At 36.5% G+C, this 26765-nt stretch overlaps 2 protein-coding genes and 1 long non-coding RNA gene across 6 annotated transcripts in view; 2 read left to right on the top strand and 1 right to left on the bottom strand.

Annotated features, from left to right (window-relative positions):
- The window catches only part of specc1 (sperm antigen with calponin homology and coiled-coil domains 1), a 146104-nt gene extending 140999 nt beyond the window's left edge, over positions 1 to 5105 (top strand). For 2 of the 3 annotated variants that reach the window (XM_065284263.2, XM_065284265.2), the window contains one exon: positions 4067 to 5104. In XM_065284263.2, the coding sequence (XP_065140335.1) occupies positions 4067 to 4156 (90 nt within the window). In that variant the 3' untranslated portion in view covers positions 4157 to 5104. Of the gene's footprint in view, positions 1 to 4066 lie in introns of all 3 variants that reach the window. The other variant, XM_065284264.2, reaches the window with a different exon arrangement.
- Positions 5106 to 6686: 1581 nt separating this feature from the next.
- adora2b (adenosine A2b receptor) lies at positions 6687 to 21489 on the top strand. The gene is made up of 3 exons (XM_065284262.1): positions 6687 to 6811; positions 7021 to 7474; positions 19608 to 21489. Exons 2-3 carry the CDS (start codon positions 7155 to 7157, stop codon positions 20338 to 20340), a joined length of 1053 nt encoding a protein of 350 aa, XP_065140334.1. The 5' UTR covers positions 6687 to 6811; positions 7021 to 7154; the 3' UTR covers positions 20341 to 21489.
- LOC135774279 (uncharacterized) lies at positions 9425 to 12235 on the bottom strand. Of its 2 annotated transcripts, XR_012336725.1 has the most exons (4): positions 12015 to 12235; positions 11286 to 11353; positions 10262 to 10378; positions 9425 to 9569 (listed from the first exon to the last, which is right to left on the bottom strand). It is a non-coding gene; the product is annotated as an uncharacterized lncRNA (long non-coding RNA). The 2 variants fall into 2 exon arrangements; XR_010543667.2 differs by lacking the exon at positions 12015 to 12235 and having other exon boundaries at positions 11286 to 11548.
- Positions 21490 to 26765: the final 5276 nt, after the last annotated feature.

Below are 26765 nucleotides of genomic sequence, written 5' to 3'. Positions count from 1 at the left end.
GTCCGCACATAACTTCCGGTAAACGCCGCTAATAATAAATAACAACGAATTCTTTAAACACAGTTTATTTATATAACAAGCAAACAAAACAACACATAGATTACCTAGGAAACCAAAACATTTGTTATTTTCGACGAGGCATTTGTTGAAGAGATCAGTTTAGCAACTAGTCAGAGCATTAAAAAAACAAAACCGGAAGTAAGGTTCGGATCCAGACGTGTATCACGTGCGTCCGATGAAACCATCTATAGACCGAAAAATATGGTAGTATTTTTATCTTGTTTTCAGTACAAATATCGAAAAATGATTAAATAAAGATTAATGTTTTTAATGAGTAAAATGACCTAAGTAAATAAGTCTAGTTTTTTCTTAAACATTAAATTCAAGAAAAATGTTCTCACCCCATTGGCAGATATTTTTGCTGAATATTTCTACTGAAAACAAGACAAAAATACTAAGTCATTGGCAGTGCAGGAAACATGAAACATCATCCAGTGAACCCCAGGTGGTCTTTATGGCTAAATAAAAAGTTTTTAGATTTCTCTCAAGTACCGAAAAATAGCTACTTTAACCCTTTCCCCGCCAGCTTAAAAAAAGTTGCCAGCAAGCTGCAGCCTTCAATATATCAAAAGAAAATACAGACCCTCTGCTTCCAAACAAACAGACAAACAATGGAAATAAACATTTCATCCTCTCCTTATTTGTTCTCTTTTTTCACCTCTCAAATATGTATAGATTTCTTCAAAAATACCAGATTTTGAGCAAAAAGCTGAGATAATTGCATTTTTGTTAAGGACTTTCAGAGCAATCAGATTTAGAATGACGTTCAAAACATATACACTGTTTTATAAGTGGTTAATTATTGGGTTAGAGCACCACCTAGTGGATAATAGCGGAAATATAGTTTGCAGTAAAAACTGGTCAGGAAAGCGTTTTCTTTTTATTGACGAGATGGAGGGGAAAGAGTTAATGTAATGGGTAGGCTCAGGTACACTTTCTGTGTCAGGTGGTACAACCAATGTAAAACTAGAAAAAATCCTATTTCATCAAACACATTTTAATTGTATTTATACATTTGATATCACAGGCAAAAGCTTATAGAAGCATCAAAGTAGAAGTTAAATGTAAATTCATTGCAGAGGTCAAGTGGTGCAACCAGAAAGTCAAATTGTGCAACTGCTATGAATTCTCCTAACATTACGCAAAATATGACTCTCGTTCACAAAATCATGAGTTGACATCGCTCACGATGGTTACATTTGTCTCTTGCAGCCACCGTGGCTCACACCACAAACACACGAGTGATTAAAGACCCGTGTCTGGACATCCGTAAGTGTCTTAATTAGAAACATGACACTGAGATCAAATGGCTCTCTGGGGCGTTTACAGTGCGAGTTATAGAAAACCTCATATCCACCGCTGGTCTGCAAAGTGTTTTGTGTTGCAAAAATGAAAGATAGCAAACAATAGAGAGAAAAGAGCAAAGGCCAGAGACATACATATTACCTACCGGCTGCTTCTGCCAATCATGTACAGTAAGCACTAAAAACAAGTGTGCTGAGAAAAAGGATTGAGAGGAAATGTCTAGAAATGCCTCACTGCCCGCTGGGGACTTTTTAAAATGACCTGTAAATCTTTAATGATTCTTTGGGTTCCTACACTCACAGATACTATAGCAGGAAAATTTCACCAGATGATATATAGACATGGAGGGACAGGTGAGGAGAATATCAAGATGGTCAGTAGTAATAACAAACAGACTGTCTACAGCTCTTAAATGAGGAATTTATTTAAATAGCCAAGACTCACACACAGAGCTATCGTATGGCTTTAGATTCAGAATGTATCTTATAAGTCACACAAGCTTTCATTTTATGTGATCGCGAAGATGTATATTCTTTAAAATTATTCAAAACATATTTGTCTATGAAACTAAACTCGTATGGTTTATGCACACCAAAATCAAATGTATATTTTGCGAGAGCAGATAACAAATAAGATAAAAGAGACGCTCGCGCTTTCCCGATACTCGCATAATCTCATGAGTAATCACAGTTTACTGTTAAGGTAGTGTCTTGCGTGTATTTTGTGAACGTGAGCGTCTCTTTTATCGTAAACGGTTTTAACGTGTGTGCAGCAGGCACTTATTTTGACAAGATGCGTGATGCACATAGGTTCACTCGACGCACCTAACGCATATTTTGAAAGCATGAGCAACACTCATAACACAAATTTTGATTTGGTGCCCCTCGGAAGAGCAGTCACAAGCTGCCACTGCTATGGAGTGAATTTTGTGCCATATTTAAAAAAACAAATCCAGCATGTTGCAAACAAAATCTGCTTTGCAAAGGGAAAACTCAACGTGCAAACAGACAGAAAATGCTTTGCAAATACAAAGGACAATTTGAGAGAAAATGCAGAGGTTTAACAAATATTTACTGTGTTTTAAAGCAGGGATTCCCTTTGCTTGATTTTCTCACAAATGTGACCGTGATTTTTCACAAATGTTTACTCACAAAAAAATCTGTTAATCTGGCAGGGCTGTTGCATTACACCAGGTGATGCAAATACACGTGAATTGGGTGACACTATTGCAACGAACACACACTATTTGTCTTAATCGCCTCTTCGACGGAAGTTAAACAAATTTCAACTCAAGAAAATTTGCATTATGTGTTGTTGTGCGAGCCAATCAGTGAGGAGCTTATTGACACGTCTGGTTTGACACGTCTAGTTGTATCAGAAAATTGAGGAGAGTATTGTTTGCATATGCAAAAAACAAGTAATCCTGTAAGTGATTTAGAGCGAGTAACACAATGCGAATATTCACTTCAAGCTTTGTTTATACTCGCGTTTTGATCCGCAACGTGAGCCTCCGCTGATCCCGTGCGCATCTCAACAAATGGATGAGTTTATATTTGACGCGCTCACTGTGTCATTATTCTTTGAAACGACGACGAGAGCAGACAAGTCAAAAACAAACACAAAGAAGAGGATAGATGTTGTCGTTCGCTGGAACAATCCTGGTGCTTTTAACATCAGAGCTTGATTGATATATAAATATGAGAACATGAATAAAATGTCAATCTCTTAAATATATCTTTATTTATTTATTTATGTCTTATAATTTCATTAAAGTTTTACTAAACAAACAGTACAAAAATCTCAAGGTTTGTATTTTATTCCTCATCAAGTGGTACATTTCTACAAAAATAAGCCAGTAATTCTTAATCATATGTAAAGAATTCATGTTTTAAATGGTAAGGTTTCCATACTTTACATTAAAAGTGTCAGATAAATAGTATATGTATTGTTGTGCATGGATCGATCAAAAAGATACGTCACAGGCTTGCCTATTTGGCCTCCACGTGAAATGTGGTCTCGCACACCGAACGCGCACGACTGCCCACTCCGCGCTGATGTAATTTTTGCTGCGCGCACCAACGCGCTCATGCTGACACGTCGAGTATAAACAAAGCTTTATTCTCTGCATATAGACTCAAGTTAGAAAGATTTGTTGGTTTAACTTAAAAAAGTAAGTTATCTGCCTTAAAATGTTAGGTAAATTCAACAAAAAAATCTATAAATTAACGTTGTGTTTACTAATATTTTTAAATTGAATTATTTCAAAATGATTTTACAGAGAAACATCATGTTGTATAGTTTGTAGTATGGTTACGGATTCGAGATCTGCGCTACTAAGTGCACAACACAGAGACCGTGATACTGTATGTGCCCTGCGGATGTGATGGTCATGTGATAATTGTGACTTCTTTGCCGGCTGTGATGCTAAAGGGAAGCTCTCTGCCCTGCTGACCTGCTCTCTTAAAGCCATAATCCCCATATCTCATCAGGACAACATTAGCGAATGACTCAAAAATCCAATTTCCAGCAGAACCGCTCGTCCTTAGAGGAGAGCCATTGTTTATGAATGTCACAACCTCTGGCAATTTGTGAATGTAATTTGTCTTGTTATCTTGTCTTGTTATGTTTCATACATTTGGTAACGTTAAACATGCATATGAAAAGACTTTTAAGTTGAAATGCCTTTCTTTCTTATTTGTAGGACATTCATGAATTGATGCACACAGACAGACCAGACTGGCAAAGGGTCATGCAGTATGTGTCTCAGATCTATAAGTACTTCGAGACATAATTCTTGAGGGGAGAGGAAGACGAAAATGGGCACAGAAGCACTTTTTATTGCCTCGGTTTATTCTAGTTCTCCTCTGTGGGACAATTGGTCTTGCAAATACAACCAGCATATTACAAAAATCCAATATTCTTTGACATCTCGTGTTCTTACAAACTTTCTACAATTCATTTCTCGTATGGATTTAACTCACTATTAGAAGTTCGAAGTTGTTTGCAAAGTGTGTGGCTGTAATCCTGCACTAACTCTATATAGTTATTGTATAGTTTATAGTCATTTTAGTATGCAACATTTTGCAGCTGTTTAACTTTAAATAAATGGTATTATTACCAAAATAGACATATATTGATATATACATATAAAGTATTTTTAATGCTAGTTTTCCCACAAATATTATAAAGACTCTGAAGTCTTCATCTTAGTGAACTTTGATGAGTTTTATTTGTTGAAAATGTGTGTTTGTGTAGTTTTGAAAAACCACATCTTCCCTAAAACAGTCTAAAGATGATTTCTCTATTACTTTAGTCAATGGTTTTTTGAATAAGTCATAAAATCAACATCTGATTGATTACCGTAAGATATTTTTGAACAACCTTTATTGATTATTTAATTTAATGTGTATTGTGCCTGTTTAAATGACAATAGATTTGCTTAAATAAATGAATACTTAAGTATTATAACAAAATGATTGGTTTGGGCTGTGCCAAATCCCACCAGAAATGGGGTTTTACAATATTTGTAAAGCACATGGCCATGTGGTAATTATGTTTTTTTTTTGGACAGGATGTAAACAAGGAAAATGAGCATCTCTGTTTTAATATGGAAATGTTATTTATTAACTTTTAACTCTTACATATTTTAATTGTTAATAGACGTGAATGTTTTTGTATGACATTTCAATTGTTGAGAAATGGACGGCAATAATAAAGATTTTTGTTACAAGCAGTTACAAATATTGCTTGATTGTTTGTATTATAAAGCTCTAATCACATTTTTATTGAATATAACAATATCCACAAGACAAATGTCCTATAATTAATTTATTCACAAAATAATATGATATTTATTTCTGTATTGCTACATATTGGCACAATTTGTATCGGTCTGTTCACATTCATTAAATGCCAAGACAGTTAAACAGTTGTGTTCATATAATTAAGGAAAACAAGATTTCCTCAATATTATCCCTCGGTACACATTCCAAGATCTTTTCTGAAAAAATACACACTTCAGATCATTACAATCAATGTGTGAAACATCAATACAGGATTTTTCTCATTTTAATGGACTCTAATGGACCCCAACACTTAACAGTTTTAATGCAGTTTAAAATTGTAGTTTCGAAGGACTCTAAACGATCCCAAACGAGGCATAAGGGTCTTATCTAGCGAAACGATTGTCATTTTTGACAAGAAAAATAAAAAATGCACTTTCAAACCACAACTTCTCTTCTTCCTCCGGTCCTGTGACGCGCCAGCACGACCCCACGTGATACGTCATCACGTCAAGAGGTCACGGATAATGTATGCGAAACTACACCCCAGTGTTAACAAGTGTGGAGAAAGAGGACTGTTCCGACGTTGTTGTATGTAAAATGATACTAATTAATGTCTTTGTGTCAGTTTATTGTTTAAAATGGTCGCAAATGTGCGTTTCATATATGTAACACGTGACCTTTCCACGGCATTACGCAATTACGTGAGGTCGCGCTAGCGCGTCACAGGACCGGAGATAGACGAGAAGTTGTGGTTTAAAAGTGCATTTTTTTTTTTCTTGTCAAAAATGACAATCGTTTCGCTAGATAAGACCCTTATGCTTCGTTTGGGATCGCTTAGAGTCCTTTAAAACTGCAAATTTAAAGTGCATGGACACGGTGGTGAGTAAATTATGTTTTTTTAAGAAAATGGACTAATCCTCTAAGTATTAAACTTCTGCAATCACTTCACACTTACATTAAATGTTCACTTACCCAGGTAAAAAATAATGTATACTTAAATTTATACTAAAGTTATTTGAATGTACTAAAATAAACTTAAATGTGACCATGGAGCTCAAAACAAGTATTAAGTCGCATGGGTATAGCCAACAATACATTGTATGGGTCAAAATTATAGATTTTTTTATTCAAAATCAATAGGATATCAAGATTATGTTCCATAAAGATATTTTGTAAATTTCCTACTGTAAATATATCAAAAATGTATTCATCATTAGTAATATGTGTTGCTTAGAATTTTATTTGGACAACTTTAAAGGCATGAATTTGAACTTATTACTTTTTTATTTACAATTTTATACATTTAACTAAGATTAAAGTAAATAAATCTCCACATTTTATAACCAATACTGTTTGTTGCCAACACTGCAGTCATCTGCGTACATTGTCATATTTTATCAACTTTAAAAACTAGTGATTTTATCAAATTCTCACTTTTACATCACACTGACAGCTCGTGCGCTCGTGCCGGTGGGCGTGGCTCGAGCTGCTGGGCGTGGCTGCGAGCTGTGATGTACAGTTTTCTGCGATCTGCTTGAAATCCATGTGTTGCTCTCAGAGTGAGTCAGACTCAGGTCCTCACCGCTTCTGCAAGAACATGCACGACTGCCAGCTCATTTAAACAAGCCAAGCGAGCGACATCACAAAACTCTGATTTAAGTGTAAGTAATCTCATATAAATCTCACAGATGTGCAACATTATATTGACTTTCTGTATCAACTTTATTCGCCCGTGGAAACGTGCGGGTATAAGGTGTCACAGGAAACGCAAACATTTACGTGCACCTTACTTTCAGATAAAGCAAGTGAGATATTTCATCTGTACAACCTGCATTAAAGCTTCCGAGTAATGTTGTCTTTAAATCAACAGATGGCCGTTTTGGCAAATCACAAACTTTGGCAAAGCGTGGATTACTGCAGAAGACTGATGGTTTTACCACTGGAGAACACAGAGAGACTCATGACATCCAAATATCCTCATTTTTGTGTTTGAATTGTGCAGACATGGATTCTCTATACATCGCTATTGAGCTCGTGATCGCGGTGCTGTCAATCATCGGTAACGTACTCGTGTGCTGGGCCGTGGCCATCAACTCGACTCTCAAAAACGCCACAAATTATTTCCTGGTGTCACTGGCCGTTGCTGATATTTTGGTGGGTTGTCTCGCCATCCCCTTCGCCATCACTATAAGCATCGGTCTGCGCTCAGACTTTTACGGATGTCTGTTTCTGGCTTGTTTTGTTCTTGTATTGACACAAAGTTCAATATTTAGTCTTCTGGCGGTGGCTATCGACAGATATCTGGCTGTTAAAATTCCCCTGAGGTAAGTCCTTTACGATTTATTTGCCGGATATTTACAGGACAGTTAGTACTGTTTAGTAAATATCAAATAAGTGTAGTGCTTAAATTGACAAGAAAGATTGTTATTTGTGGTTTTGCAGCTGTCTTGAAGCATCTGACGTTTCCTGCCGCGTGCACAACATTCCCCGCGTGAACGAACCTGCATACATAAAAAAATCATGTATAGTTTGGTATTTACTACATCAAACTGTTGTAAATTGTAGATACTGTAGTATATTACAGTTTCTAAATTATTAACTATAGTGATAAACTAAATGTTGAGGTAAACTTCAGTAGTAAACTAGTCAATGTTGCAATTACCGCCCTTTGTTGCTGTATACTACACTACAGTATTATGCATAGTGAATATTGTCAATTAATAAACTGTAGTAAATACTGTAGTGTACCTCAGTTGTGGTAAGATTCGAAAACCATATAGTATCTAGGAATTTTACCACAGTTAACTATAGTAAATACTAAAGTATACAGTACAGTAAAGTGTTTTAATGGGGTGTGGTGTATTTTAAAGAACAAAAGTAACTTTTTTCCTCATGTCTCATCTTTTGTATAGTCACCATTAATCATTCATTATTAGTAATCATTAATGACAGCACAGTAGTAATCATTAATGATAGCAGCCTCGTTTCTGGGATCAATACGATGTCTCGTGCCAATCTCGTGCCTTTATTTCAAAGTTCATCTTCTTCATCAGTCTTGAAACTTTTATCTCATTCAGTGGGATGCATCTCATTTCATTTATGAAGATCTGTACTCAAATCAGTTACTAAATAACATCCTCAATGACTAAACATCTGCTGAATCCTCACACAATAAAGTACTGCAGTATATTTTATAATACTGTAGTACTGTATATTTGCTATAATAAACTGTTTTATAATTCCCTAAAATTAATAAATGTAGTAAAAATGAAATATTTTACTATTTTTAAAGCATACCGTATTAAATCTTAAAGTAGCTATATATACTCTAGTCTAGTGTAATTACTATTAATTAGCTCCTATATAGCTGAGTGGTAGAGCATTGCATTAGCAGCGCATATGGTCTTGTGTTTAAACCTAGAAAACACACATGATGATTAAAAATGTATACTTTGAAATGCACTGCAAGTCGCTTTGGATAAAAGCATCTGTCAAATGCATAAATGTATAGTATGCTGTAAACACTAAAGTATACACTATTTTTCATGTGGGTTAGAATTAGAAAAAGATGGACAAAAGAGTAGCACTCTTTCTTTTAATCCTAATTCTGACATTTCAAATAAATACTCACTTTCAGAAAATGCCAGAGCTGTGTCTATACGTCAAATAATTTATGAATGGCAAACGTTTAAGCATGGACATGTCGTTTTGAGTGTTTGCCCTAAAAATGGGTTAAAAGAGTCCATTAGCAACAGCTGCTTAGAAAAGTGTCTTTATCAGACAAAAATTTTTGAGTTTTGCATTGTTATTAAATTGGTCAACTGGCATTGGTGTTGACATTTTTACATGCAGTGTCAAATCTTAAAGGAGCCACAGAATAAAAAAAAAAATTTACCTACACTGTAAAAAATTTCGCCGTAATTTTACGGTAAAGTACTGGCAGCTGGGGTTCCAGCAGTGAACCGTAATTTTACGGTTTCATTACCGTATTCTAAATTACGGCTGTTCTGTAAATTAATAGTAAAATACCGCCAGCCTGTTTTAGCTGTGTACCGTAATCTTATGGTTTCATTACCGTATTCTAAATTACGGTTGTTCTTTAAATTTACGGTAAAATACTGGCAGCAGGGTTTCCAGCTGCATACTGTAATCCTACTGTTTAATTACCGTATTCTAAATTGCTGCTTTGTAATTAAATAATAGAATGGCAAAGATAAGATGAGGAACCATAAAATTACCAAATAGGTTTGTGCAAAAATAACCCAGTCTATAGACATATTTAAACAAATTCAAGTTTATTATAATTTTTACACATCAATTTTGAGGTCATTGAAAAAACTTTTGTAAAAACTTGGGAAAAATGGGCCAGGAACATTCCACAAAGAGTGACTAGCTCTTAACAGGAACAGGTCAGGTAGTCTGAAAGATAAACATAAAAAAAAAACTTTGTAAGCAGTGTGCTAAAAGTAAATTTAACACTACACGTGGCAGTAATAGTGTGTCTCTCATCATTTACTCATGCTCATGTTGTTACAAACCTGATTAAATATTTTTGTTCCGATGAACATGAAGGAATATATTTTGAGAAATGTTTGTAGACAAACCGTTCATGAGCCCCATTCACTTCCATAGTATTCTTGTTTCCTACTATGGAAGTGAGTGGGGCTCATGAACGGTTTGTTTACAAACATAACTCAAAATATATTCCTTCGTGAGTGCAAAAGTGAGTACACCCTAAGTGATTCCGGTAATGATGCCATCTTGGACTCAAGAGTAACTGCACAACATACCCATGTCAACGAGTGCTCACTACTTTAAAACTCGTGTGAATCATGTGAGTCCAAGATGGTGCCGTTACCGGAAGCTAGTTAATACAGTTTATAAAGTTTAAAATATATTTCTTACACAATCACAACCATTACCCCAGAAGACCTTTATTAACCTATTGGAGCCGTGTGGATTACCTCTGTGAAGGATGAATGCACTTTTTTGGGGTTAAAAGTCAGAAAATGTTCCCTGATCCCTGGACATTTACTTAAATAACTCTAGCATCGGCTCGAAGTTAAAGCTATAGTTCATCTTAAAAAATTTTTTTATGTTTATCAGCTTACCCCCAGGCCATCCAAGATGTAGGTGACTTTGTTTCTCCAGTGGAACACAAATGTAGATTTTTGAGTCCAACCGTTTCAGTCTGTCAGTTGTATAATGCAAGTTGATGGTAACAAAATCTGATATAGAAAAAAAAAACATGCACAGACAAATCCAAATTAAACCATGTGGCTTATGACAACACATTAATATACTAAGAAATAAAACAATTGGTTTGTGTGAATAACCGAACAGTATTTATATAATTTTTTTAACCTCAAATGGCACTTTTCCATTGCATAGTACCCCACGGTTTGGTTTAGTTTGGGTCGGGTCAGCTTACTTTTGGGAGCTTTTCCACTGGGTGCAGTGCGTAGTACCCGATACTTTTTTCGTCCCACCTCGGTTGGGGTTCCAAGCAACCCGAGCTGATACCAAACGTGACGCGAAAACACGAGCACGTCAGCATTATATATGCTTAAATGCAACTTCAATGAGGCTCAGCGCAGCGCATTCGACTGAAGCCACGGGTCAGGTGTTTATACAGAAACTGTCATGTGAGACATAGGTAGTGATAATCGCGATGTGCAAACATCTATTTGTGGTGGCCAATTTTAATTTTGTGGTGGACTGAAAAATAAATAAATGTATGGGAATGTACAGCGACACTCTCACTTGTATGATGTCACAGCAGTAGGCAGCGCAAATATAACGAGACGCCTATAATCCCTCCCACTCCGAAGTGTTACTAAACTCGATGGAAAAGCTAACCACGCCAAAGTGAGATGACCCCACCCAAACTAAACTAAACCGTGGAGTACTATGCAATGGAAAAGTGCCATAATACAACACTATCCCCAGAGCAATACGCGCATTCACATTACCTTCTTATTCATCTAATGTTTAATAGCGGGTTGCCACCTACTGTATGAGGGCACATATACACTATATGGGGTTTCCAATACAGTTAGTGGTGGTATGCACCTCGCAACCCGCTATTAAACATCGCAGTGAGCATGATGTTTTCTCATGATGATGACGACTCACCTGCAGTGTTATTTGTAGATCTAGTCTCGAATAAGCAATGTGACATGGAACCAGCATTTGCAGACATACTGTTAGGAAAGGTAAAAACTAAAGTTAATATCAAGTTAGACACCTGCGTCCATATTTATCAAGCTTCTCAAAATGCCATTTTAGTAGAGTGCTGAGAATACATGAAATGTACTCCTACTTTCAAACTTAAAGGGATAGTTTACCCAAAAATAAACATTTTGTTATCATTTACACAGCCTCAAAGCCTGTTTGAGTTTCTTTATTTTGTTGAACACAAAAAAGATATTTTGATAAATGATGGTAAGCACACAGTAGACTGTACCCATTGACTTCCATAGTATTTATTCCTACTATAGAAGTCAATGGGTACAATCTACTGTGCGCTTCATCATTTATCAAATTATCTACTTTTGTGTTCAATGGAGTAAAGAAACTCATACAGGTTTTGAACAACATGAGTCTGAGTAAATGATAACATAATGTTTATTTTTGGGTGAACTATCCCTTTAAGTTTGAAAGTGATTTGATTTGTGTGAATGAGCTGTGTTCTGACTTCGCTCAAACTGTACATCAAGTCAAAGTGAGGTCTGACTATTTCATTAGTTATTGCGATTTCATTTATCCATTGCATTATAAAGACCAACATGCTATTTCACTTTTGAGCACTTGACTTGTGTTTGGTTCTGGTGGCTGTGCAAATATAAACCAAGTAATACTTACTCTTGTCTTTAGCTAATATAAAACATCAAGACACACCAAGAAAGGGATCTGAAAGAAGTAACCATAAATATACGACAGTTATTAATTCAGAATGGCCTTTAGCTCGTTTAAGTTTACTGTAAAACGATAACGTTGTTTTTCATAAGAGGGACCTGTTGAACAAATCCCATATTGCAATACCTGCGTTATAATTAACTAAACAATGTCAAATACATTTAACAACAAGCACAACACATTTTTATAAAAGATATATAAAAAAAAAATAAGTTAAAAGATCTCCACTAACGTAAGCTCACGAGCTCAGTCAATCTAGGCGGGAGCTGAACTAAGCCCACATTGCAATACTTGGAGAAAACTTGCGTTATAATTAACTTAACTATGTTAAATACTTTTAAGAACAAGCATAACACATTTTTATAGAAGATATAAAGACAAATAAAAGATCTCCATTAGCTCACAGCTGCGCCGAGCTCAGCTCACCCCACTCAGCGCTCGAACGAAACGAACCAACGGTCAACATCAAGGTTTATTATATTAGACATATCGAAATATACTGACAACTGAATAAACATCACTGTGAACTAATTTCAGTAAAGTAACCACGAATGTAAAGAAACTTACCTCATAATACCACCAAAACACTCGTCTGAGGAGAACAGCGGTTAATCCAGATTGCGCGTCTCCTGGTTTGAATAATCACGTGATCAAAGCATTCGGTATACGGACACGCGCCTTACGCGCCTCCGCCAATAATAACATAATAAAAGTAAATAAAGATATAAAAGATGAAAGTAAAGTGCTTCTTCCAGTGCTGCTTCCAAGAAAGAAAGTTGCCTGTTTAGAGCCAACATAGAATATTTATTTAATAAAAAATAAAAACAGAAATATTAATCGACTTTTAATCAAACTAAAGGTTTCATTATCGTGCAGTGTGTCCTCAATATTATTTCTACGTATACGTTCATACAGATTTTGCCCGGTTTATTGAATGAACAGACCTTTTATGACATTATTTATGGTTATATTAAAGGAGTTATGCAGTCCAAAACAAACGTTTACTGTACTGGAAAACATATAGGATTTTAACTGTTCTTTGCTAGAAGTTAACTTTGAATTGGAACAGTACTTGGCCATCTACTGATGACGTTTCAAAATTATTCAGTCTTTATAATACAAGTCCAGACAGAAAATGCATATTAATAAGTGGCCAACACATACCACTCAGTAATTTCAGTGCAGTTCCTCCCCCACGCTCACCACTCATGCAACCATTTACGGCAAGAAACTGTAAATTTATAAAACAGTTCACTACCGTAAAATTAGGCCGTAAATTAACGGTAATTTTTTACAGTGTAGGTGAAAAATAAGAGCTCTGTACATACATATTGTGAGCCTGAAACGCATTTGTTTCCTTATCTTTGTGTAAACCTCGTGCATGCAAAAGACAGGTCATTCTCAACATAACACATTTCTGGATAATTTTTGTATGTAATTTTCTATGTAAATATCAAATAACAATTTAATATATTATTTCAATGCATTCTTTGGCACCTTTAAATTTAGGTTTTGGCGAACAACACATTATTTCACAATGGTCAGTGTCGCTTTTGGAAATTCATTATGTGGAAATGAATAAAAAACAAAAACAGTTGCTGCGGTGGTTCTAACCCCACCCCCTTTTTTGGGTGCATCTCTTTGCAATCCCCCCAAAGAAAATTCATGACAATCTCAAACTTAGAATTTCAATTAAACAAAACACATTAAAATATATAATGTAGTGATGTTGGTTTGTGGTTGTATTTTTCTGAGGTTTGATTACACAGAATTTATGATAAATTGATGTATTTTATAAAATGTTATAAAACTGGGGCCCCCTGGCACATATTGTGCCACCCAAGGGGGCCTTTTCTTGTATATAGCCACAGCAAACATGAGTTTAACAGAACTGATCTGTGTGCATGTTAAGTAATGTGGGAATGTGGTTTGTACAGATAGCAGTTTGGTATAATGAAAACCACTTGCGGTACTAATAACGTGTTAAACAATCTCTGATTCTGGGTGGTCATGTAACTTTCACTGTGTCATGGCCAAGATGTCCAGAACTTGTTTCTCATCTCTAGCTGGACTGTTGTTACTGGAAATAACGCTTCTTGCTACGATCACTGTTAGTAGATGATCCAAAAGAAACAAAATTTCCACAATGTACTGCCAGTACTCCCCCCTTTAGTTTTCATTTACCAGTCTGGAGTCTGGACCACCACATCTCTCTCTCTTTCTCTCTGTGTGTGTGGCTGCTTGGCATCTGACTATAGGGACTAAATAGTGTTTAAGTTCCTAAAACAGTAGGCAGCAAAGCTATTATAAAACTTTGAGTGTGGTCCTGCATCAGAAGTATCTGTTGGGCTGAAGAGCCGAGGACCAGAGCTTCACTTTCCTCCATTGACTCATTAAAAGTCAGGAGAGGTTGTTTAAATGTGGAAACTGTAATTTCTGTGCCACTTGTGTCACCAGACGGAATTGCAAAAACAATGAATGTTTCTGCATCTGCCATTGGTAAACAGACACAAACTCGTGCCATTGGTTGAGTCAATGTTGTTGGGCTGGACAGGATGCTCAGAGAAAGACAGCAATGTTTGATATCAACGCTGTTTACTAACTACACATTAAGCAAGGAAAAGCTAAAAAAAATGACACATCGTTCACCCCAAAATAAAAAAATCTGTGATAATTTCCTAATCCTCATGTTGTTAAAGACCTGTATACATTTCTTCATTCTGCTGAACACTAAGGAAGATGTTTTAAGCAATGTTTGTAACCAATGTTTTTGAGCAACATTGTGCTTCAAATATGTTCCTTTGTGTTTAAAAGGGGAAAAAACAAGTTTGTAACAACATACAGGTAAGGGTGAGTAAATGATGACAGAATTAATTTTTTTTTGTGAACGATCACTATTTTAGTGTTACATGTATACAAATACCCACAAGCAAATGTACTAATATTTGCATTTGAAATGTCAGTGCGGTCTGAGGCTGATTAGTTTATTATTAATGCTCTTTAAACCTTTCTATTGAGCATTCACCCTTCCTAAAAATGTAAACGCCTCTTTGATTTCTCCTAAATAGATGACCACACAGTGAAGTGATGGGCATTACAAGTCATCAGTCCTATAAAAAAGTAGAGAAAATCCATCTGTGTGTGCATTTGTGAATAGAGCAGTGTCAGACTGTTGAAAGTTAACTAAGGTTAGGTGCTGGGTTTTAGTTTAGTGTTAAACTTAACGCAGCTGTTCGTGCGTTAATGTCACATCAGTTGAAATCTCCTCACTTTAGATCCACTGAAACTTGAGCCTGTTGGCAGAGATCCACGGTCCAAAGCGGAAGCAAGAACAGAAGGTTTGGAGAAGGGATTTATGTGTGAAATGAAATGAAGGGGTCCCAACAGCGCGAGGGAGGGTTCATGGAGGGTGAGACGGGGATGCCAGTGGGCTGTTGTCATGCCAGAGCTAATCCAGTCTTCTCCATTCATGTGTCCTTAGAGCAGAGGAGATCTGGCGCTGGGAGAAAGAATAATGTACTAAAGCTGAAAGAGGTATTTAACAAACGGAGACTGTGCGCTTTGAGCTACACGCAGTGACATCATCTGGTGGCCTTGCATCAAGACAGCAATGTTTTAGTAGCATTACAAATACTTCAATGTTTTCATCATATAAAAATTGACTTGTTAAAATAAACACAAAAAGGCGGTTTCCTGGACAGGGGTTATCCTAGTCTCAGACTAAAATGCATCTTTGAGCTGCCTTAACTTAAAAACATCTTGTACTGATGTTAAGTAAAAACGATTTAAATGTCCTAATTTAACCAAGGCCTAGTCCTGGATTAATCTAAATCCTATCTGGGAAACCACCCCAACATGAACTAACAATAAGGTATATACAGTAGTTTTCAGCCTTTATTAATCCTTGTTAAAGTGCACCTATTCATTGCTTAAAAACAAGGTTATTTTGTGTATTTGATATAATACAATGTGTTCACGTGATTTATGGTTAAAAACACATTATTTTCCACATACCGTACATTTATGTAGCTCCAGATTTCACTCTCTTCCTGAAACGCATGGATTTGAAAAACTTAGGCAGGTAAACTGTACATTGTGAATGGTCTGAATACCTCTGACGTCAGCCGGAAATGTGACGCTCCTTACCATGTTTGAAAGATTCGGTTGCTAACAGGAGTTAATTTACAGGCTGTGAGTCTGAAGCGGGAGGAATTATGATAATGTCGGTCTTAACTACATCACCAATCTCAGGAAGCAAACTGTTGCCTACAATCCGTGTGTTTGTTGTAGTCCAAGAAAAGAGATTTACGTTGGAGACGATAACTCCATCATCGTTTACTTTAGGGTTCTTTTGCATATCGTTAACATGTAATAATACACACTTACACCAAAGGAAATTAAAAACATGAATCGGATAAAGCTGCCTAATGATTGGTCACGACTAGTCGTTGGCAGAATAAAGGTTTTTGTTTATATACTGTAATTATAATACACAGTACATCAACAAATATTATGTATGTATAAATACAAACACATGTGAAACACATTAATTTAATAAATATTTATATTTATATATGATATAAATTATATGTAAATATACAAACGTTTATATACAAATATTTTTTAAATATATACATGTATGTGTGTGCATTTATTTATATATATATATATATATATATATATATATATATATATATATATATATATATATATATATATATATATATATAACTTTGCTGCCTTAAATTTTTTTGCTAAATCAACTCAGATTTACAAGTCATATCAACAGAGATGAGTTGTCACAACTTATAAAATATAGTTGAGAAAAGTCAACTTAATTTTATAAGTTATAACAACTCGCCTGTTGTTATAACAACTCATCTCTAGCCAAGATAAATAATAGTAAGTTCAATTGACTTGTAAATCAGAGTTAATTTAACAAAAAAATTTAAGGCAGCAAAGTATTTTTTACAGTGTACATGTGGTCTAAGTTGTTCTTACGTTTTTGCATACATTTAAAATAAATTTTAGTATGAAAGTTTTTATTGAATCATGATTTGTTAGTTTTAGGAACAGTTTTGTGCGTACGCATGCTTAGTAAATAAGACCCATTGTTCAGAGGAAATACATAACAATGCATTAGTAAATGGTCAAAATATGTGCCTCAGCTGGTTGTAGCTTTTGCACCTAAAGAGTTCATATTTGTACCTAGAGGTACATACAGTATTATTTATTAGTATCTCAAAGGTAGATATACATGTATTTGTACCAAATGTATACATATCTGTACCTAATAGGACCTTTTTAAAGGGTACTGCCCTACTGACAGTAAGGATGGAGATTTTGCCAGTATTTCTAATACATATTGAGCTGTGGTGCTCATGGAGACAATTCAATTTTCCATCTCCATGAAAACAAAATAAAGCAAGAGTGATGGCTGTGTCAATGGCAGACTGGTGGGGTCCAGGGACATCTGGTGGTCCTCAATGCTTAGCCAGGGGTCCATGAAATAATTTATTATTGCATTTTCTTAATATTAACATATGTCATTCTTTACCATGTCTAGTAAATCCATCGAGTCCAACTGTAATTTAAACAAAACGACCCTCTTAAAAACACATACGTTGAAATAGAATAATTCAGGAAAGAATGTGTTTTGTTTATTACTGAAATAAGTGTAAAAATATGCTTAGTAGCTATTAGAATTTTAAGGCAAAAAGTTTGAAATTCCTATCATTAAGACCACTATAGTGACACAAACTGCATGTTCTGATCCCTTGCCTTAAATAAGGCAGGTAAGTACAAGGTACAACAAAGCTAAAAATAGTAGAAAATCTGAGCATGTTGGAGAAATGTGACGTGACGTTATCCCTCAACACTTTCTCCGCCTGTATCCGTCACCGGGACATCAAGTAGTGATGGGTCCGGGTCTCAGAGGAAGCTGATGGTGGATGTTGTGATGAATAATGCACCTCATGTATTGCTCACCTCGCTCCATCCGTAGAGGCAGAATGTGAGCTGTCTGTGGTTGTGTGATTAATGGAAAGTTTCGGCCATCACTCACCCGAGGGTGTTTACGTGGAGCTTGCTTCCTACACCTACACCTCAAACCATCTTTCTTCCTCTCTCTTACTATGTATGCTGTACATATATACAAAACCTCATACATATACTAATTACAAGAAAGATGCGTCACTATAGTTGCAAATGAACCACATGACGTCTTCACACAAATGTTGCCAGAGCTTCTCAGAATGAAACTCAACTCAAAAAGTAATTGCACTTACTTTTAACCATAAGGGAATATTTTACTGGATGTATGTAGTCAAGTCCACACAGTTATAGTTTAATACCATAGCTATTAGGGTGGTCCTTATTTTTCAACTTTTAAAAGTTATGTGATTTAGGAAATATTCAAAGCCTTTGAGCAACCTCTAGATATTGTAGGAACAATTCAAAAATGTGCACAGTGTGTTTTTATTGATATCCTAACACATTTAAGGGGTGAGAGTTGAACATTTTAAAAAATGACCACCCTAATAGCTATACTTAGTCAGATAAAATGGTCAAAAAATGCACCTGAAGGTCCATATTGGTACCAAAGAGTGCATATTAGTATGTCAAAGGTACATATTGGTACCAAATGTAAATATATGTATAAATTAGCATTTTTAAAAACGCTCGGCCCCTGGGTTGCTTGTTAATGGTGTCATTTCCAGGTATCGATGGTTTCCGCTTTATGATCGGCATGTGACATTAAAGTATTTTAAGAGTGATTTGAATGCAGTACTTGAACGATAGTTTGCCGACCAATCTGCGCAATGCTGCATGTGGAAATAGTAACGTCTAGCACGCCACTTTGTTGGCCCTGTCCCAAATGGTGCACTTCATGTGGACTTTCAGTCTCGTGGCCTTAAATTACGCATGCTCGCTTAGTGTAGAGTCCGTGTCCCATATGTCATTCATGCGCTCCAAAGTGTGCTCATCAGCGCCCCCTTTGCACCCTTGATGCAATCTTCGGCGAAGCCTGCACGGCAGCAGGCTTAGTGCACTTTACCAACCCAGAAGTCCTTGCGAAAGAGCAATCCGACGACGAAATGGAGAAGTTCTTACTGATGGGCAACAACTTCCTATTTCCGTTGTGACGTTCGAGTCTGTCCCAAAATACGACTCAGGTGTACCTTCGTGGACTCGCGTCAAGGGTTCCCAAGTGTCATCAAAGTGTGGACTCTAAGGAAGTCCATAAGTCCAGAGTGTGCCATTTGGGAAAGGGCCGTTGCGGTTTCTATCAAGCCACACTGTGAGTTTACATTAGGGCTGTGTATCGGCAAGAATCAGGCGACCCGACGCGTATCCCGATACAAGTGTCGCAATATGATTCAATGCGAGGCGAAATACTGAGATATTTCTTATTTTGGGAATAGAATATGAACTTATTTTAAGATACTTTGGGGCCACTGTATAAATAATGAACTATTATAATGATTGTTCTTGCATTGCTTTTATTTATCTTTTTTCTTTCTTTACTTCTCTGTTCAGGTATAAGGAGCTCGTCACAGGGAAAAGAGCGAGAAAAATCATCACCATTTTATGGATCTTATCCTTTATCATCGGACTCATCCCGTTTGTGGGTTGGAATCGGAGAAAGACTTCCTGTTGTGGAAACGAGAGCCATTCGGCACAGACCGGCAATGTCAGCGACACGACCGTGGCAGAAACGAGCTCCCGGCAGAGCTGCCACCTTGAGTGCTTTTTCGAAAACGTTGTGGACATGAGCTACATGGTGTATTTCAACTTTTTCGGCTGCGTGCTGCCACCCCTGCTCATCATGCTGGGCATCTACGCCAAGATCTTTACTGTGGCACGCAAGCAGCTGCGTCAGATCGAACTAAAGTGCAGCGTGAGCAGCGGCGACAACCAACACCGCGGCTTGCTGCAGCGTGAGATCCGCGCCGCCAAACTGCTGTCTATCATCGTGGGCTTGTTTGCTCTGTGTTGGCTTCCGGTGCACATCCTGAACTGTCTCACTCTCTTCTACAGAGAGCTGGAGAAGCCCAGCTTTGTCATGAACATCGCCATCTTACTCTCTCACGCCAACTCCGCCATCAATCCCATTATCTACGCCTACCGCATTCGGGAGTTCAGAGTGACCTTCAGGAGGATCCTGAAGCGCCATTTCTTTTGTCGACGGGATGACTTGCATCTCAGATCCAACGGTAGCAGCAGTAATAGAGACACAGAGATCACAATGACCATCGACCCCCTACTATAGATGTGTATGGTATGTGTATGGAGATAAATGTTTACAGACCAAAGAACTGCAAATGGAAGATGTCTACAATGCAAAGACCATGTTTCCGATGCCATGGACGCTTCTAGACGCTTTCAGGATTTCATGTTGAACTGTGAAAATAACTCTTTTATCACTACAAATATTTGGAAATATTTATAGACCTTTAAAACCCGACCAAGCACTAAGAAACTTGAGGCGCCGTCTCCTTCCAAACACTAAGTGGCCAGTTTGACTCTGTAAACGTTACGCAGAGGGTATACGAATAGGATATACCTGATTTAGTGGGCAGCTTTGGCGAAACCACAGACTGCTTTGGAAGAACAGCCCACTGGAATCAAAACTGAATCTGAAACGCTGTGTTATAATAAGTGTATTTAAAAGTGCCATGCTTGAATTTATTAGGACCTTTGATGTTTTTGCTATGACCAAGATGGTTGATTTAGATTGCTCAGGAATACACACGAGGTAAGAAAAACCTTTTTGAGACCCCGAAAAAGAAAGAAAATTAACCATGTCGGACAAAGCCGGTGAGAGAAATCAATCTACTTTTGGTCTTTGTGTCGTTTAAATGACATGTATACAGAGAGGTTAAGGCCCATTCACACCAAACACGATAACTAGGGGCATAGGCGCCGATCCCAAAATGCCCGAGCACCCACGGAAAAACGCCAGATATGGTCAATTAATTTGAATTAAAAATTATTTGAATTTGGGAGACTCCTTCACATTTCGCTACTATAAGCTATACGTGCAGCTTTCCTCTTCATTTCCAAAGCATCTGGGGATCCCGTAGCATCCGCTGTTGCTAAGCAACCTGCTAACGTTGAGAAGCGTTGCATGCCGAGCACCCACTGGCTGAAGAAGAAATCTGCGCACATGACTGTAGGTGCGTATATCGCAATTACAAGATTTTAATGCACGTCCTCGTAGAGTTTGCATTACAGATTAAAGACTGAGAGTTTTACGGCGTCAACCTCACGCAAAAGCACTTTTAATATGGTATTATCGTTACCCCACGCGCTTTCTGTGTTCTGAAATATTTAGCAGACACATTCAAATGTAATTTTATGCTGTAATTATGTATGTCACGAATGCCAAAAATATTCTTTCGACGTGTCGTCGTTTTGATGCGGCGTGAGCGCAGTACATAACTTTATTTGTCTTAATAATTTTTGTAATCGTCCTTGGAGTGAATGGGTCTTGCTGTAGTTTGTATGTCGTACTGCATAGATACACAGATATCACATACAGTGCTCCCAGAGGTATTTGGACACTAGTTGCACTTAAAAATATGAAACTTACTGTATCTGTTAGTTGCTTATTATTAGGCGTATTACTAGGAAATTGGTTGCTTATTAGCAATAAAGCACATGTGACCCTGGACCACAAAGTCATTTTTTGTATTTAGATTTATACATCAACAGAAAGCATATTTATTTAGCTTTTGAGTGATGTATGGTTGTTAGGATAGGACTATATTTGGCCAAGATACAATGATGTGAAAATCTGGAATTGGATTGTAAAAAAAAATCTAAATTTTAGAATATGTTTACATTTTTAAAAAGATAAGTCCAAACGTAGTCTAATATCCTAATGATTTTTGGCATACAAAATCAATAATTTTAACCCATGCAATGTATTTTTGTCCTTTTCTACAAACATACCTCTTGACTGGTTTTTTGGTCCAGTGCCACATATTAATGTCTTACTAGTAGTTAATAGTTGGTTAACTCTTTCCCCGCCATTGATGAGTTATCTCATCAATTAAGATAAAACGCTTTTTGCCAATGAGCAGTTTTTACAGCAATCCCTATTTCCGCTGTTATCCACTATGTGGCGCACTTACCCAACTTATAAAACACTGAGGCATACACAGATCAAAAAACAGTAAAAACTCTGTGTATGTTTTGAGGATCTCTCTAAATCTGATCTCAAACAGATGCAAATACCTCAGTTTTTTGCTCAAAATTTTGCATTTTTGAAGAAACCTACCCATATATGAGAGGTTATAAAAAGAGAACAAATGAAGATAGGATTACAGAAGAACATTTTCTGGAAGGCATTACACTTTTGTTGAAATCATACAATTTTTTAATGCTGGCCAGGCCCTTGAACCAGATTTTTTCCCAATTGGTTCGTTCCGAACAGAAACAGCATTTTAATGTTTTCGGTTCAACCCTAAAATTGACGTTCCTGAACTGGTTACAACAAAAAAATTATTTTCCCAAACCGGTTCATAACGTTCCATGTCAGCTGTGGGACATACAAATAAGTAGGCTGATCATTAGGACGTTAAACTTAAATTATTAGTCTACAAAATTTTCATCAAACATTAAAAAAGGCTACATTATGTAAGCGGCATAACTGTAATTCTGACATGCTTACATTTGTTTCAGCATTATACATGAATTAAGACAAGGAAAATTTCTGCCATGTCGTTTATTGGCAAACAACTTAAACAAATGTTTTTATTAAAAAAAGAATACTGTGATATTTTGAGACTTTGTTTGTATTTGTCCTGTCAAGAACAGAAAGATTGTTCGCTTGCTTTTTGAAACGCGTCTCTCCGTGTATGCACTTTTGAGTACACTTAAACAAGTGCACACACACAGACAAAGGACGAATTCCAAACGCCGCTTCAGAAGAAGATGCAAATTTTACCCTATTTAAATTTGCATATTAATCCACGAATCGCATGCGAGCTGAACCGTGGGTCGTGATCTGTATGGATCACTGATCAACTGCGATCCGTTAGCCCACTAATAAGTATAAAAAAACATCTTGAGATACTTGGTAGCCTACAATATTTAACTCTTATGATTGAGCATTAGAGACTTGGGCTTGAGTTGGCTACTTGCTGGTGGCAAGCTTCTCATTTCTCCGATATTGCACAGAAATCTTGTCAAAGAAAGAAAAAAATAATGGCATTAACCGGTTACCATTATTTTAAATAAACGATTCTCTTCCAGTTTTTGGTTTCATTTCTATTCCTTGCAAAACATCAAAATTTTCTGGTTTTCATTTTCGTTCTGTGAACCGGTTCAAAGCCTTGATGCTGGCTAGCAACTTAAAAAACAAAAAAAAACAGGCAGGGAAAGAGTTAATAGTGAGAATTGGACCCTAAACTAAAGTGTGACCGAAAACATCAAACCAAGTAATTTGTGCTAACAAGTCATTTTAAGCCTAAACATTATAAGATGTAGCGCTCATAATTCTTAATACATCATTTGTGATCCAATCACATTCATGTACATATGCAAATTGATGATTGGCTCTTAAAAATGTAATCGGTGAGCCAATGAGCCTCAAACATTCAAGTAGCCCTGCTTGGTTGTGTTCTGTAAGAGCGCTCATCCAGCACATCCGCCCCCAACCCAAAGGGGACAACACATTTGTCTGTTTTTGCAGCTGCAGCCACATCTTACGTACATCAGTAACATCATAAGCGGTGGCCTCATTTATAAAAATGCTGCGTAAATACCATCCAAAATCATTTGCGAGAAGCTTATATTTCCAAAACTCTGCAGCAGTGGGTCAAGCAAAAGCGCAAACAGACCCTGACGTTCTGCTAAGCACTTTTCAATGTCAAATATTGTTTTATAAATATATGTTGCCGTGGACAACATTGCTCTACGATCAAATCGCTTTATATATCTACTTCACCAAGAATAAACATCCATGAACATGTTAAAATAGGTTTAGAGAACTTTCCCATGCCATTTTTACCAGATGTATAACATCAATCCCTGTCACGTTAACATCACGTACTGCTTTACCCTTTCTTCTGCTGTTTTGAATTAAAATGAACGCTATAGTGTTTGATATTTTATAGATGTCCAAATACTTTTGGGGTCACTGTATGTGAGTCTTATCCTCAGTCCCTCATTATAAAATCTTCCTTTAAAGCATTTGCTTGTAATGCACCCCGTTTCATGCTTATACAAACATTCCCGCTGTCCCCAGATGTGATGGTACAACACACTGGGATCTTATGTGTCACAGCCCTTAGGGGACAACTGCGTTTGTCATTGAATGTCTGACTGTGACAAAACCCACCCGGACCACAACAAGAGCAGCTGACGGAGAGGAAAGATTGAACTTAAAAGTTTCTTATTGTCAATACTGTGACTATTAATTGCAGATAGATATTGGACCTATGCTATGGTGCTCATGTGGGATTAAGTTTAAATTCGACCTATCCTTTCTTTCTTGAAATCTTTGTGGGTTTTATACTGACAGATGCACACTTGTCCCCGACAGCAGCATCTCCCCTTCCTTTCCAAAATTACATTCACATCTGTGCCAATGAAGCCGGCAGTGAAATGTTTTTATTTATAAAGCAGTTTGTTGTTCAGCAGTATTTTTCTGTATCCTTGAAATGTACAGATCTTTGCTTTGTTTCTATTTGTAAGGGCTAAACTACAGGAGTGTGCCAGACATCTTGGACATTCCAATGGAGACGAATCTGTACCGCACTGAACCTGTGTTGTTAAGCGTATGTTTTATTCCTTGCGTATTGAGAACTTTAAGCGGTGAATCAAAAAAGGCCTTTTTTAACAAACCAGTCAAGACATTTCTAGCCTTTAGAGAAGAATAATCAGTGCTTTTCAAACGTGTATGTTTTCGATGTGCGTATTTTGTCACTAATGTGCTTTTGTGTTAAAAGAAATTGTCTCGCGACAAAAAAAGTGTCTTTGTTATTTAACATGAATAAATCTATGTACGGTGAATTATTTTGTTAATAAAAGCTGTTTATATAAAAACACGTGTTTTTATCTCAGATGTGCTGCTAAGGTTTTCTCAATAGGAAAGCGTTTCTTTATCTGTGTGTTGTTAGAAAAAGTGTGCAGGTGACCATTGTTCAAATAAACTCCAGAGTCCTGCATGACTACGGTCTTGTTTATATAGGCCTATCATCATTATTTACCAAGTCAACTTTTTAACTTTTAATGTCACGAACACACCTACATCTCACTAGATAGCATCTCATGGTACTATATACTATATATATTCTGTTATGGGAAACGTATAAAAGCAAATATTTATTTTATGAGGCCAGTCTTTGTTATTGAGAACGCAGTGGGACATTCAGTTTTAATACAGTTTTAATGTGTACCAGTCTAACTGGTAATAATACTCCTAATGTCAATGTGTAGTATATGGGATATTTATGCAATTTTATGCAATGAAATCGTGGGAACTTGCAACAACTGGGGGAACTTGCAAAAACTGTGGTTGCGTAATTACATCATTTCATAACGTTCCCATGGCAACATGGGACATGGCTGCGCTTGTGTGAAGTAAATGCAAAATTTTTCAACTTTCTGCTAAGATATATGTCACTTTTGCTACAAAAATGCAGGGATTATGAAATCATGCAAGCCCAGCATATTTTGCGCACGGAAATCTGCAATTTATGCTGCGAAAGTGCGGAGTATTTAAAAAATTCGGCCCCCGCATAAATATGCGGACTTTGGCTGATTATGCATTAAATCATGCGATCGCATAATCATGTTTTTCTGGAGGGACTGTAAAGGAGATATATGTGTGGTTTACATTTCAAATATATATGGGTTGTGCATTTTTTTATAAAAACATTTGTGAAAAATAACACTGTGACTATAGATTATTTATACAGTAGGTTGCATAGAAAAGGTTAAAAGAAAGATTCAAAAAAGTTTGAATATCCTTGCTTTAAAGGGGAAATATCATGAAAATCTGACTTTTTCTATGTTTAAGTGCTATAATTGGGTCCTCAGTGGTTCTATCAACCTAGAAAATGTGAAAAAGATCAATCCAGTAACTTAGGCTATGTTAACAATAATGCGTTTATCCTTTAAAACGCGTTACTTTTGCTACGTTTACGCCTTTCATCTACACTACATCACCGTTTTCGACCCTCATAAACGGATTCGTTCGCAAACGCTGAAGACCCTGTTTTAGTTTGAGAACTCAGACGTTGCTCTAAGTGTAAATGAACGTAGACGGAGTCTTATATAAACGGACAGCTGATGTTAACCTGACAGCGCATCATTTTCAAAGTAAAAATAATTTTATTCATGTAAATGTTGGTTTGCAACGGAGGTTTTGCCAAAAAAAGTAAACATCTACCAACCAGCTATTATAAACGCTATATCGGATTGTTTTAACATGTATCATTATATATAATGTCTGTTTTATATGAATGTTTGAGTATTGTTGGGTTTAATGTGTTTATGTTTTGTTTAAATTTAGTTAGCTTACGAAAGATAGACTGTAATTTTAAACGCCATATAGGCGTTGTAAAGGCCAATATGAAGGGAGAATTGTACTGGGTCAGACATTATTTTCGAGTTTAATTTAAGTTTTGTTTGCTACTTTAAAATGAATTTCGTTTCAGATAATTTGTCTCTTAATTTTAATCG

Source organism: Paramisgurnus dabryanus, chromosome 5 (genome assembly GCF_030506205.2).
Source record: "Paramisgurnus dabryanus chromosome 5, PD_genome_1.1, whole genome shotgun sequence".
In the NCBI taxonomy this organism is placed as follows: domain Eukaryota; kingdom Metazoa; phylum Chordata; class Actinopteri; order Cypriniformes; family Cobitidae; genus Paramisgurnus; species Paramisgurnus dabryanus.
Note: the sequence above shows the minus strand (reverse complement) of the source record. Positions and strands in the feature narration are given on the sequence as shown.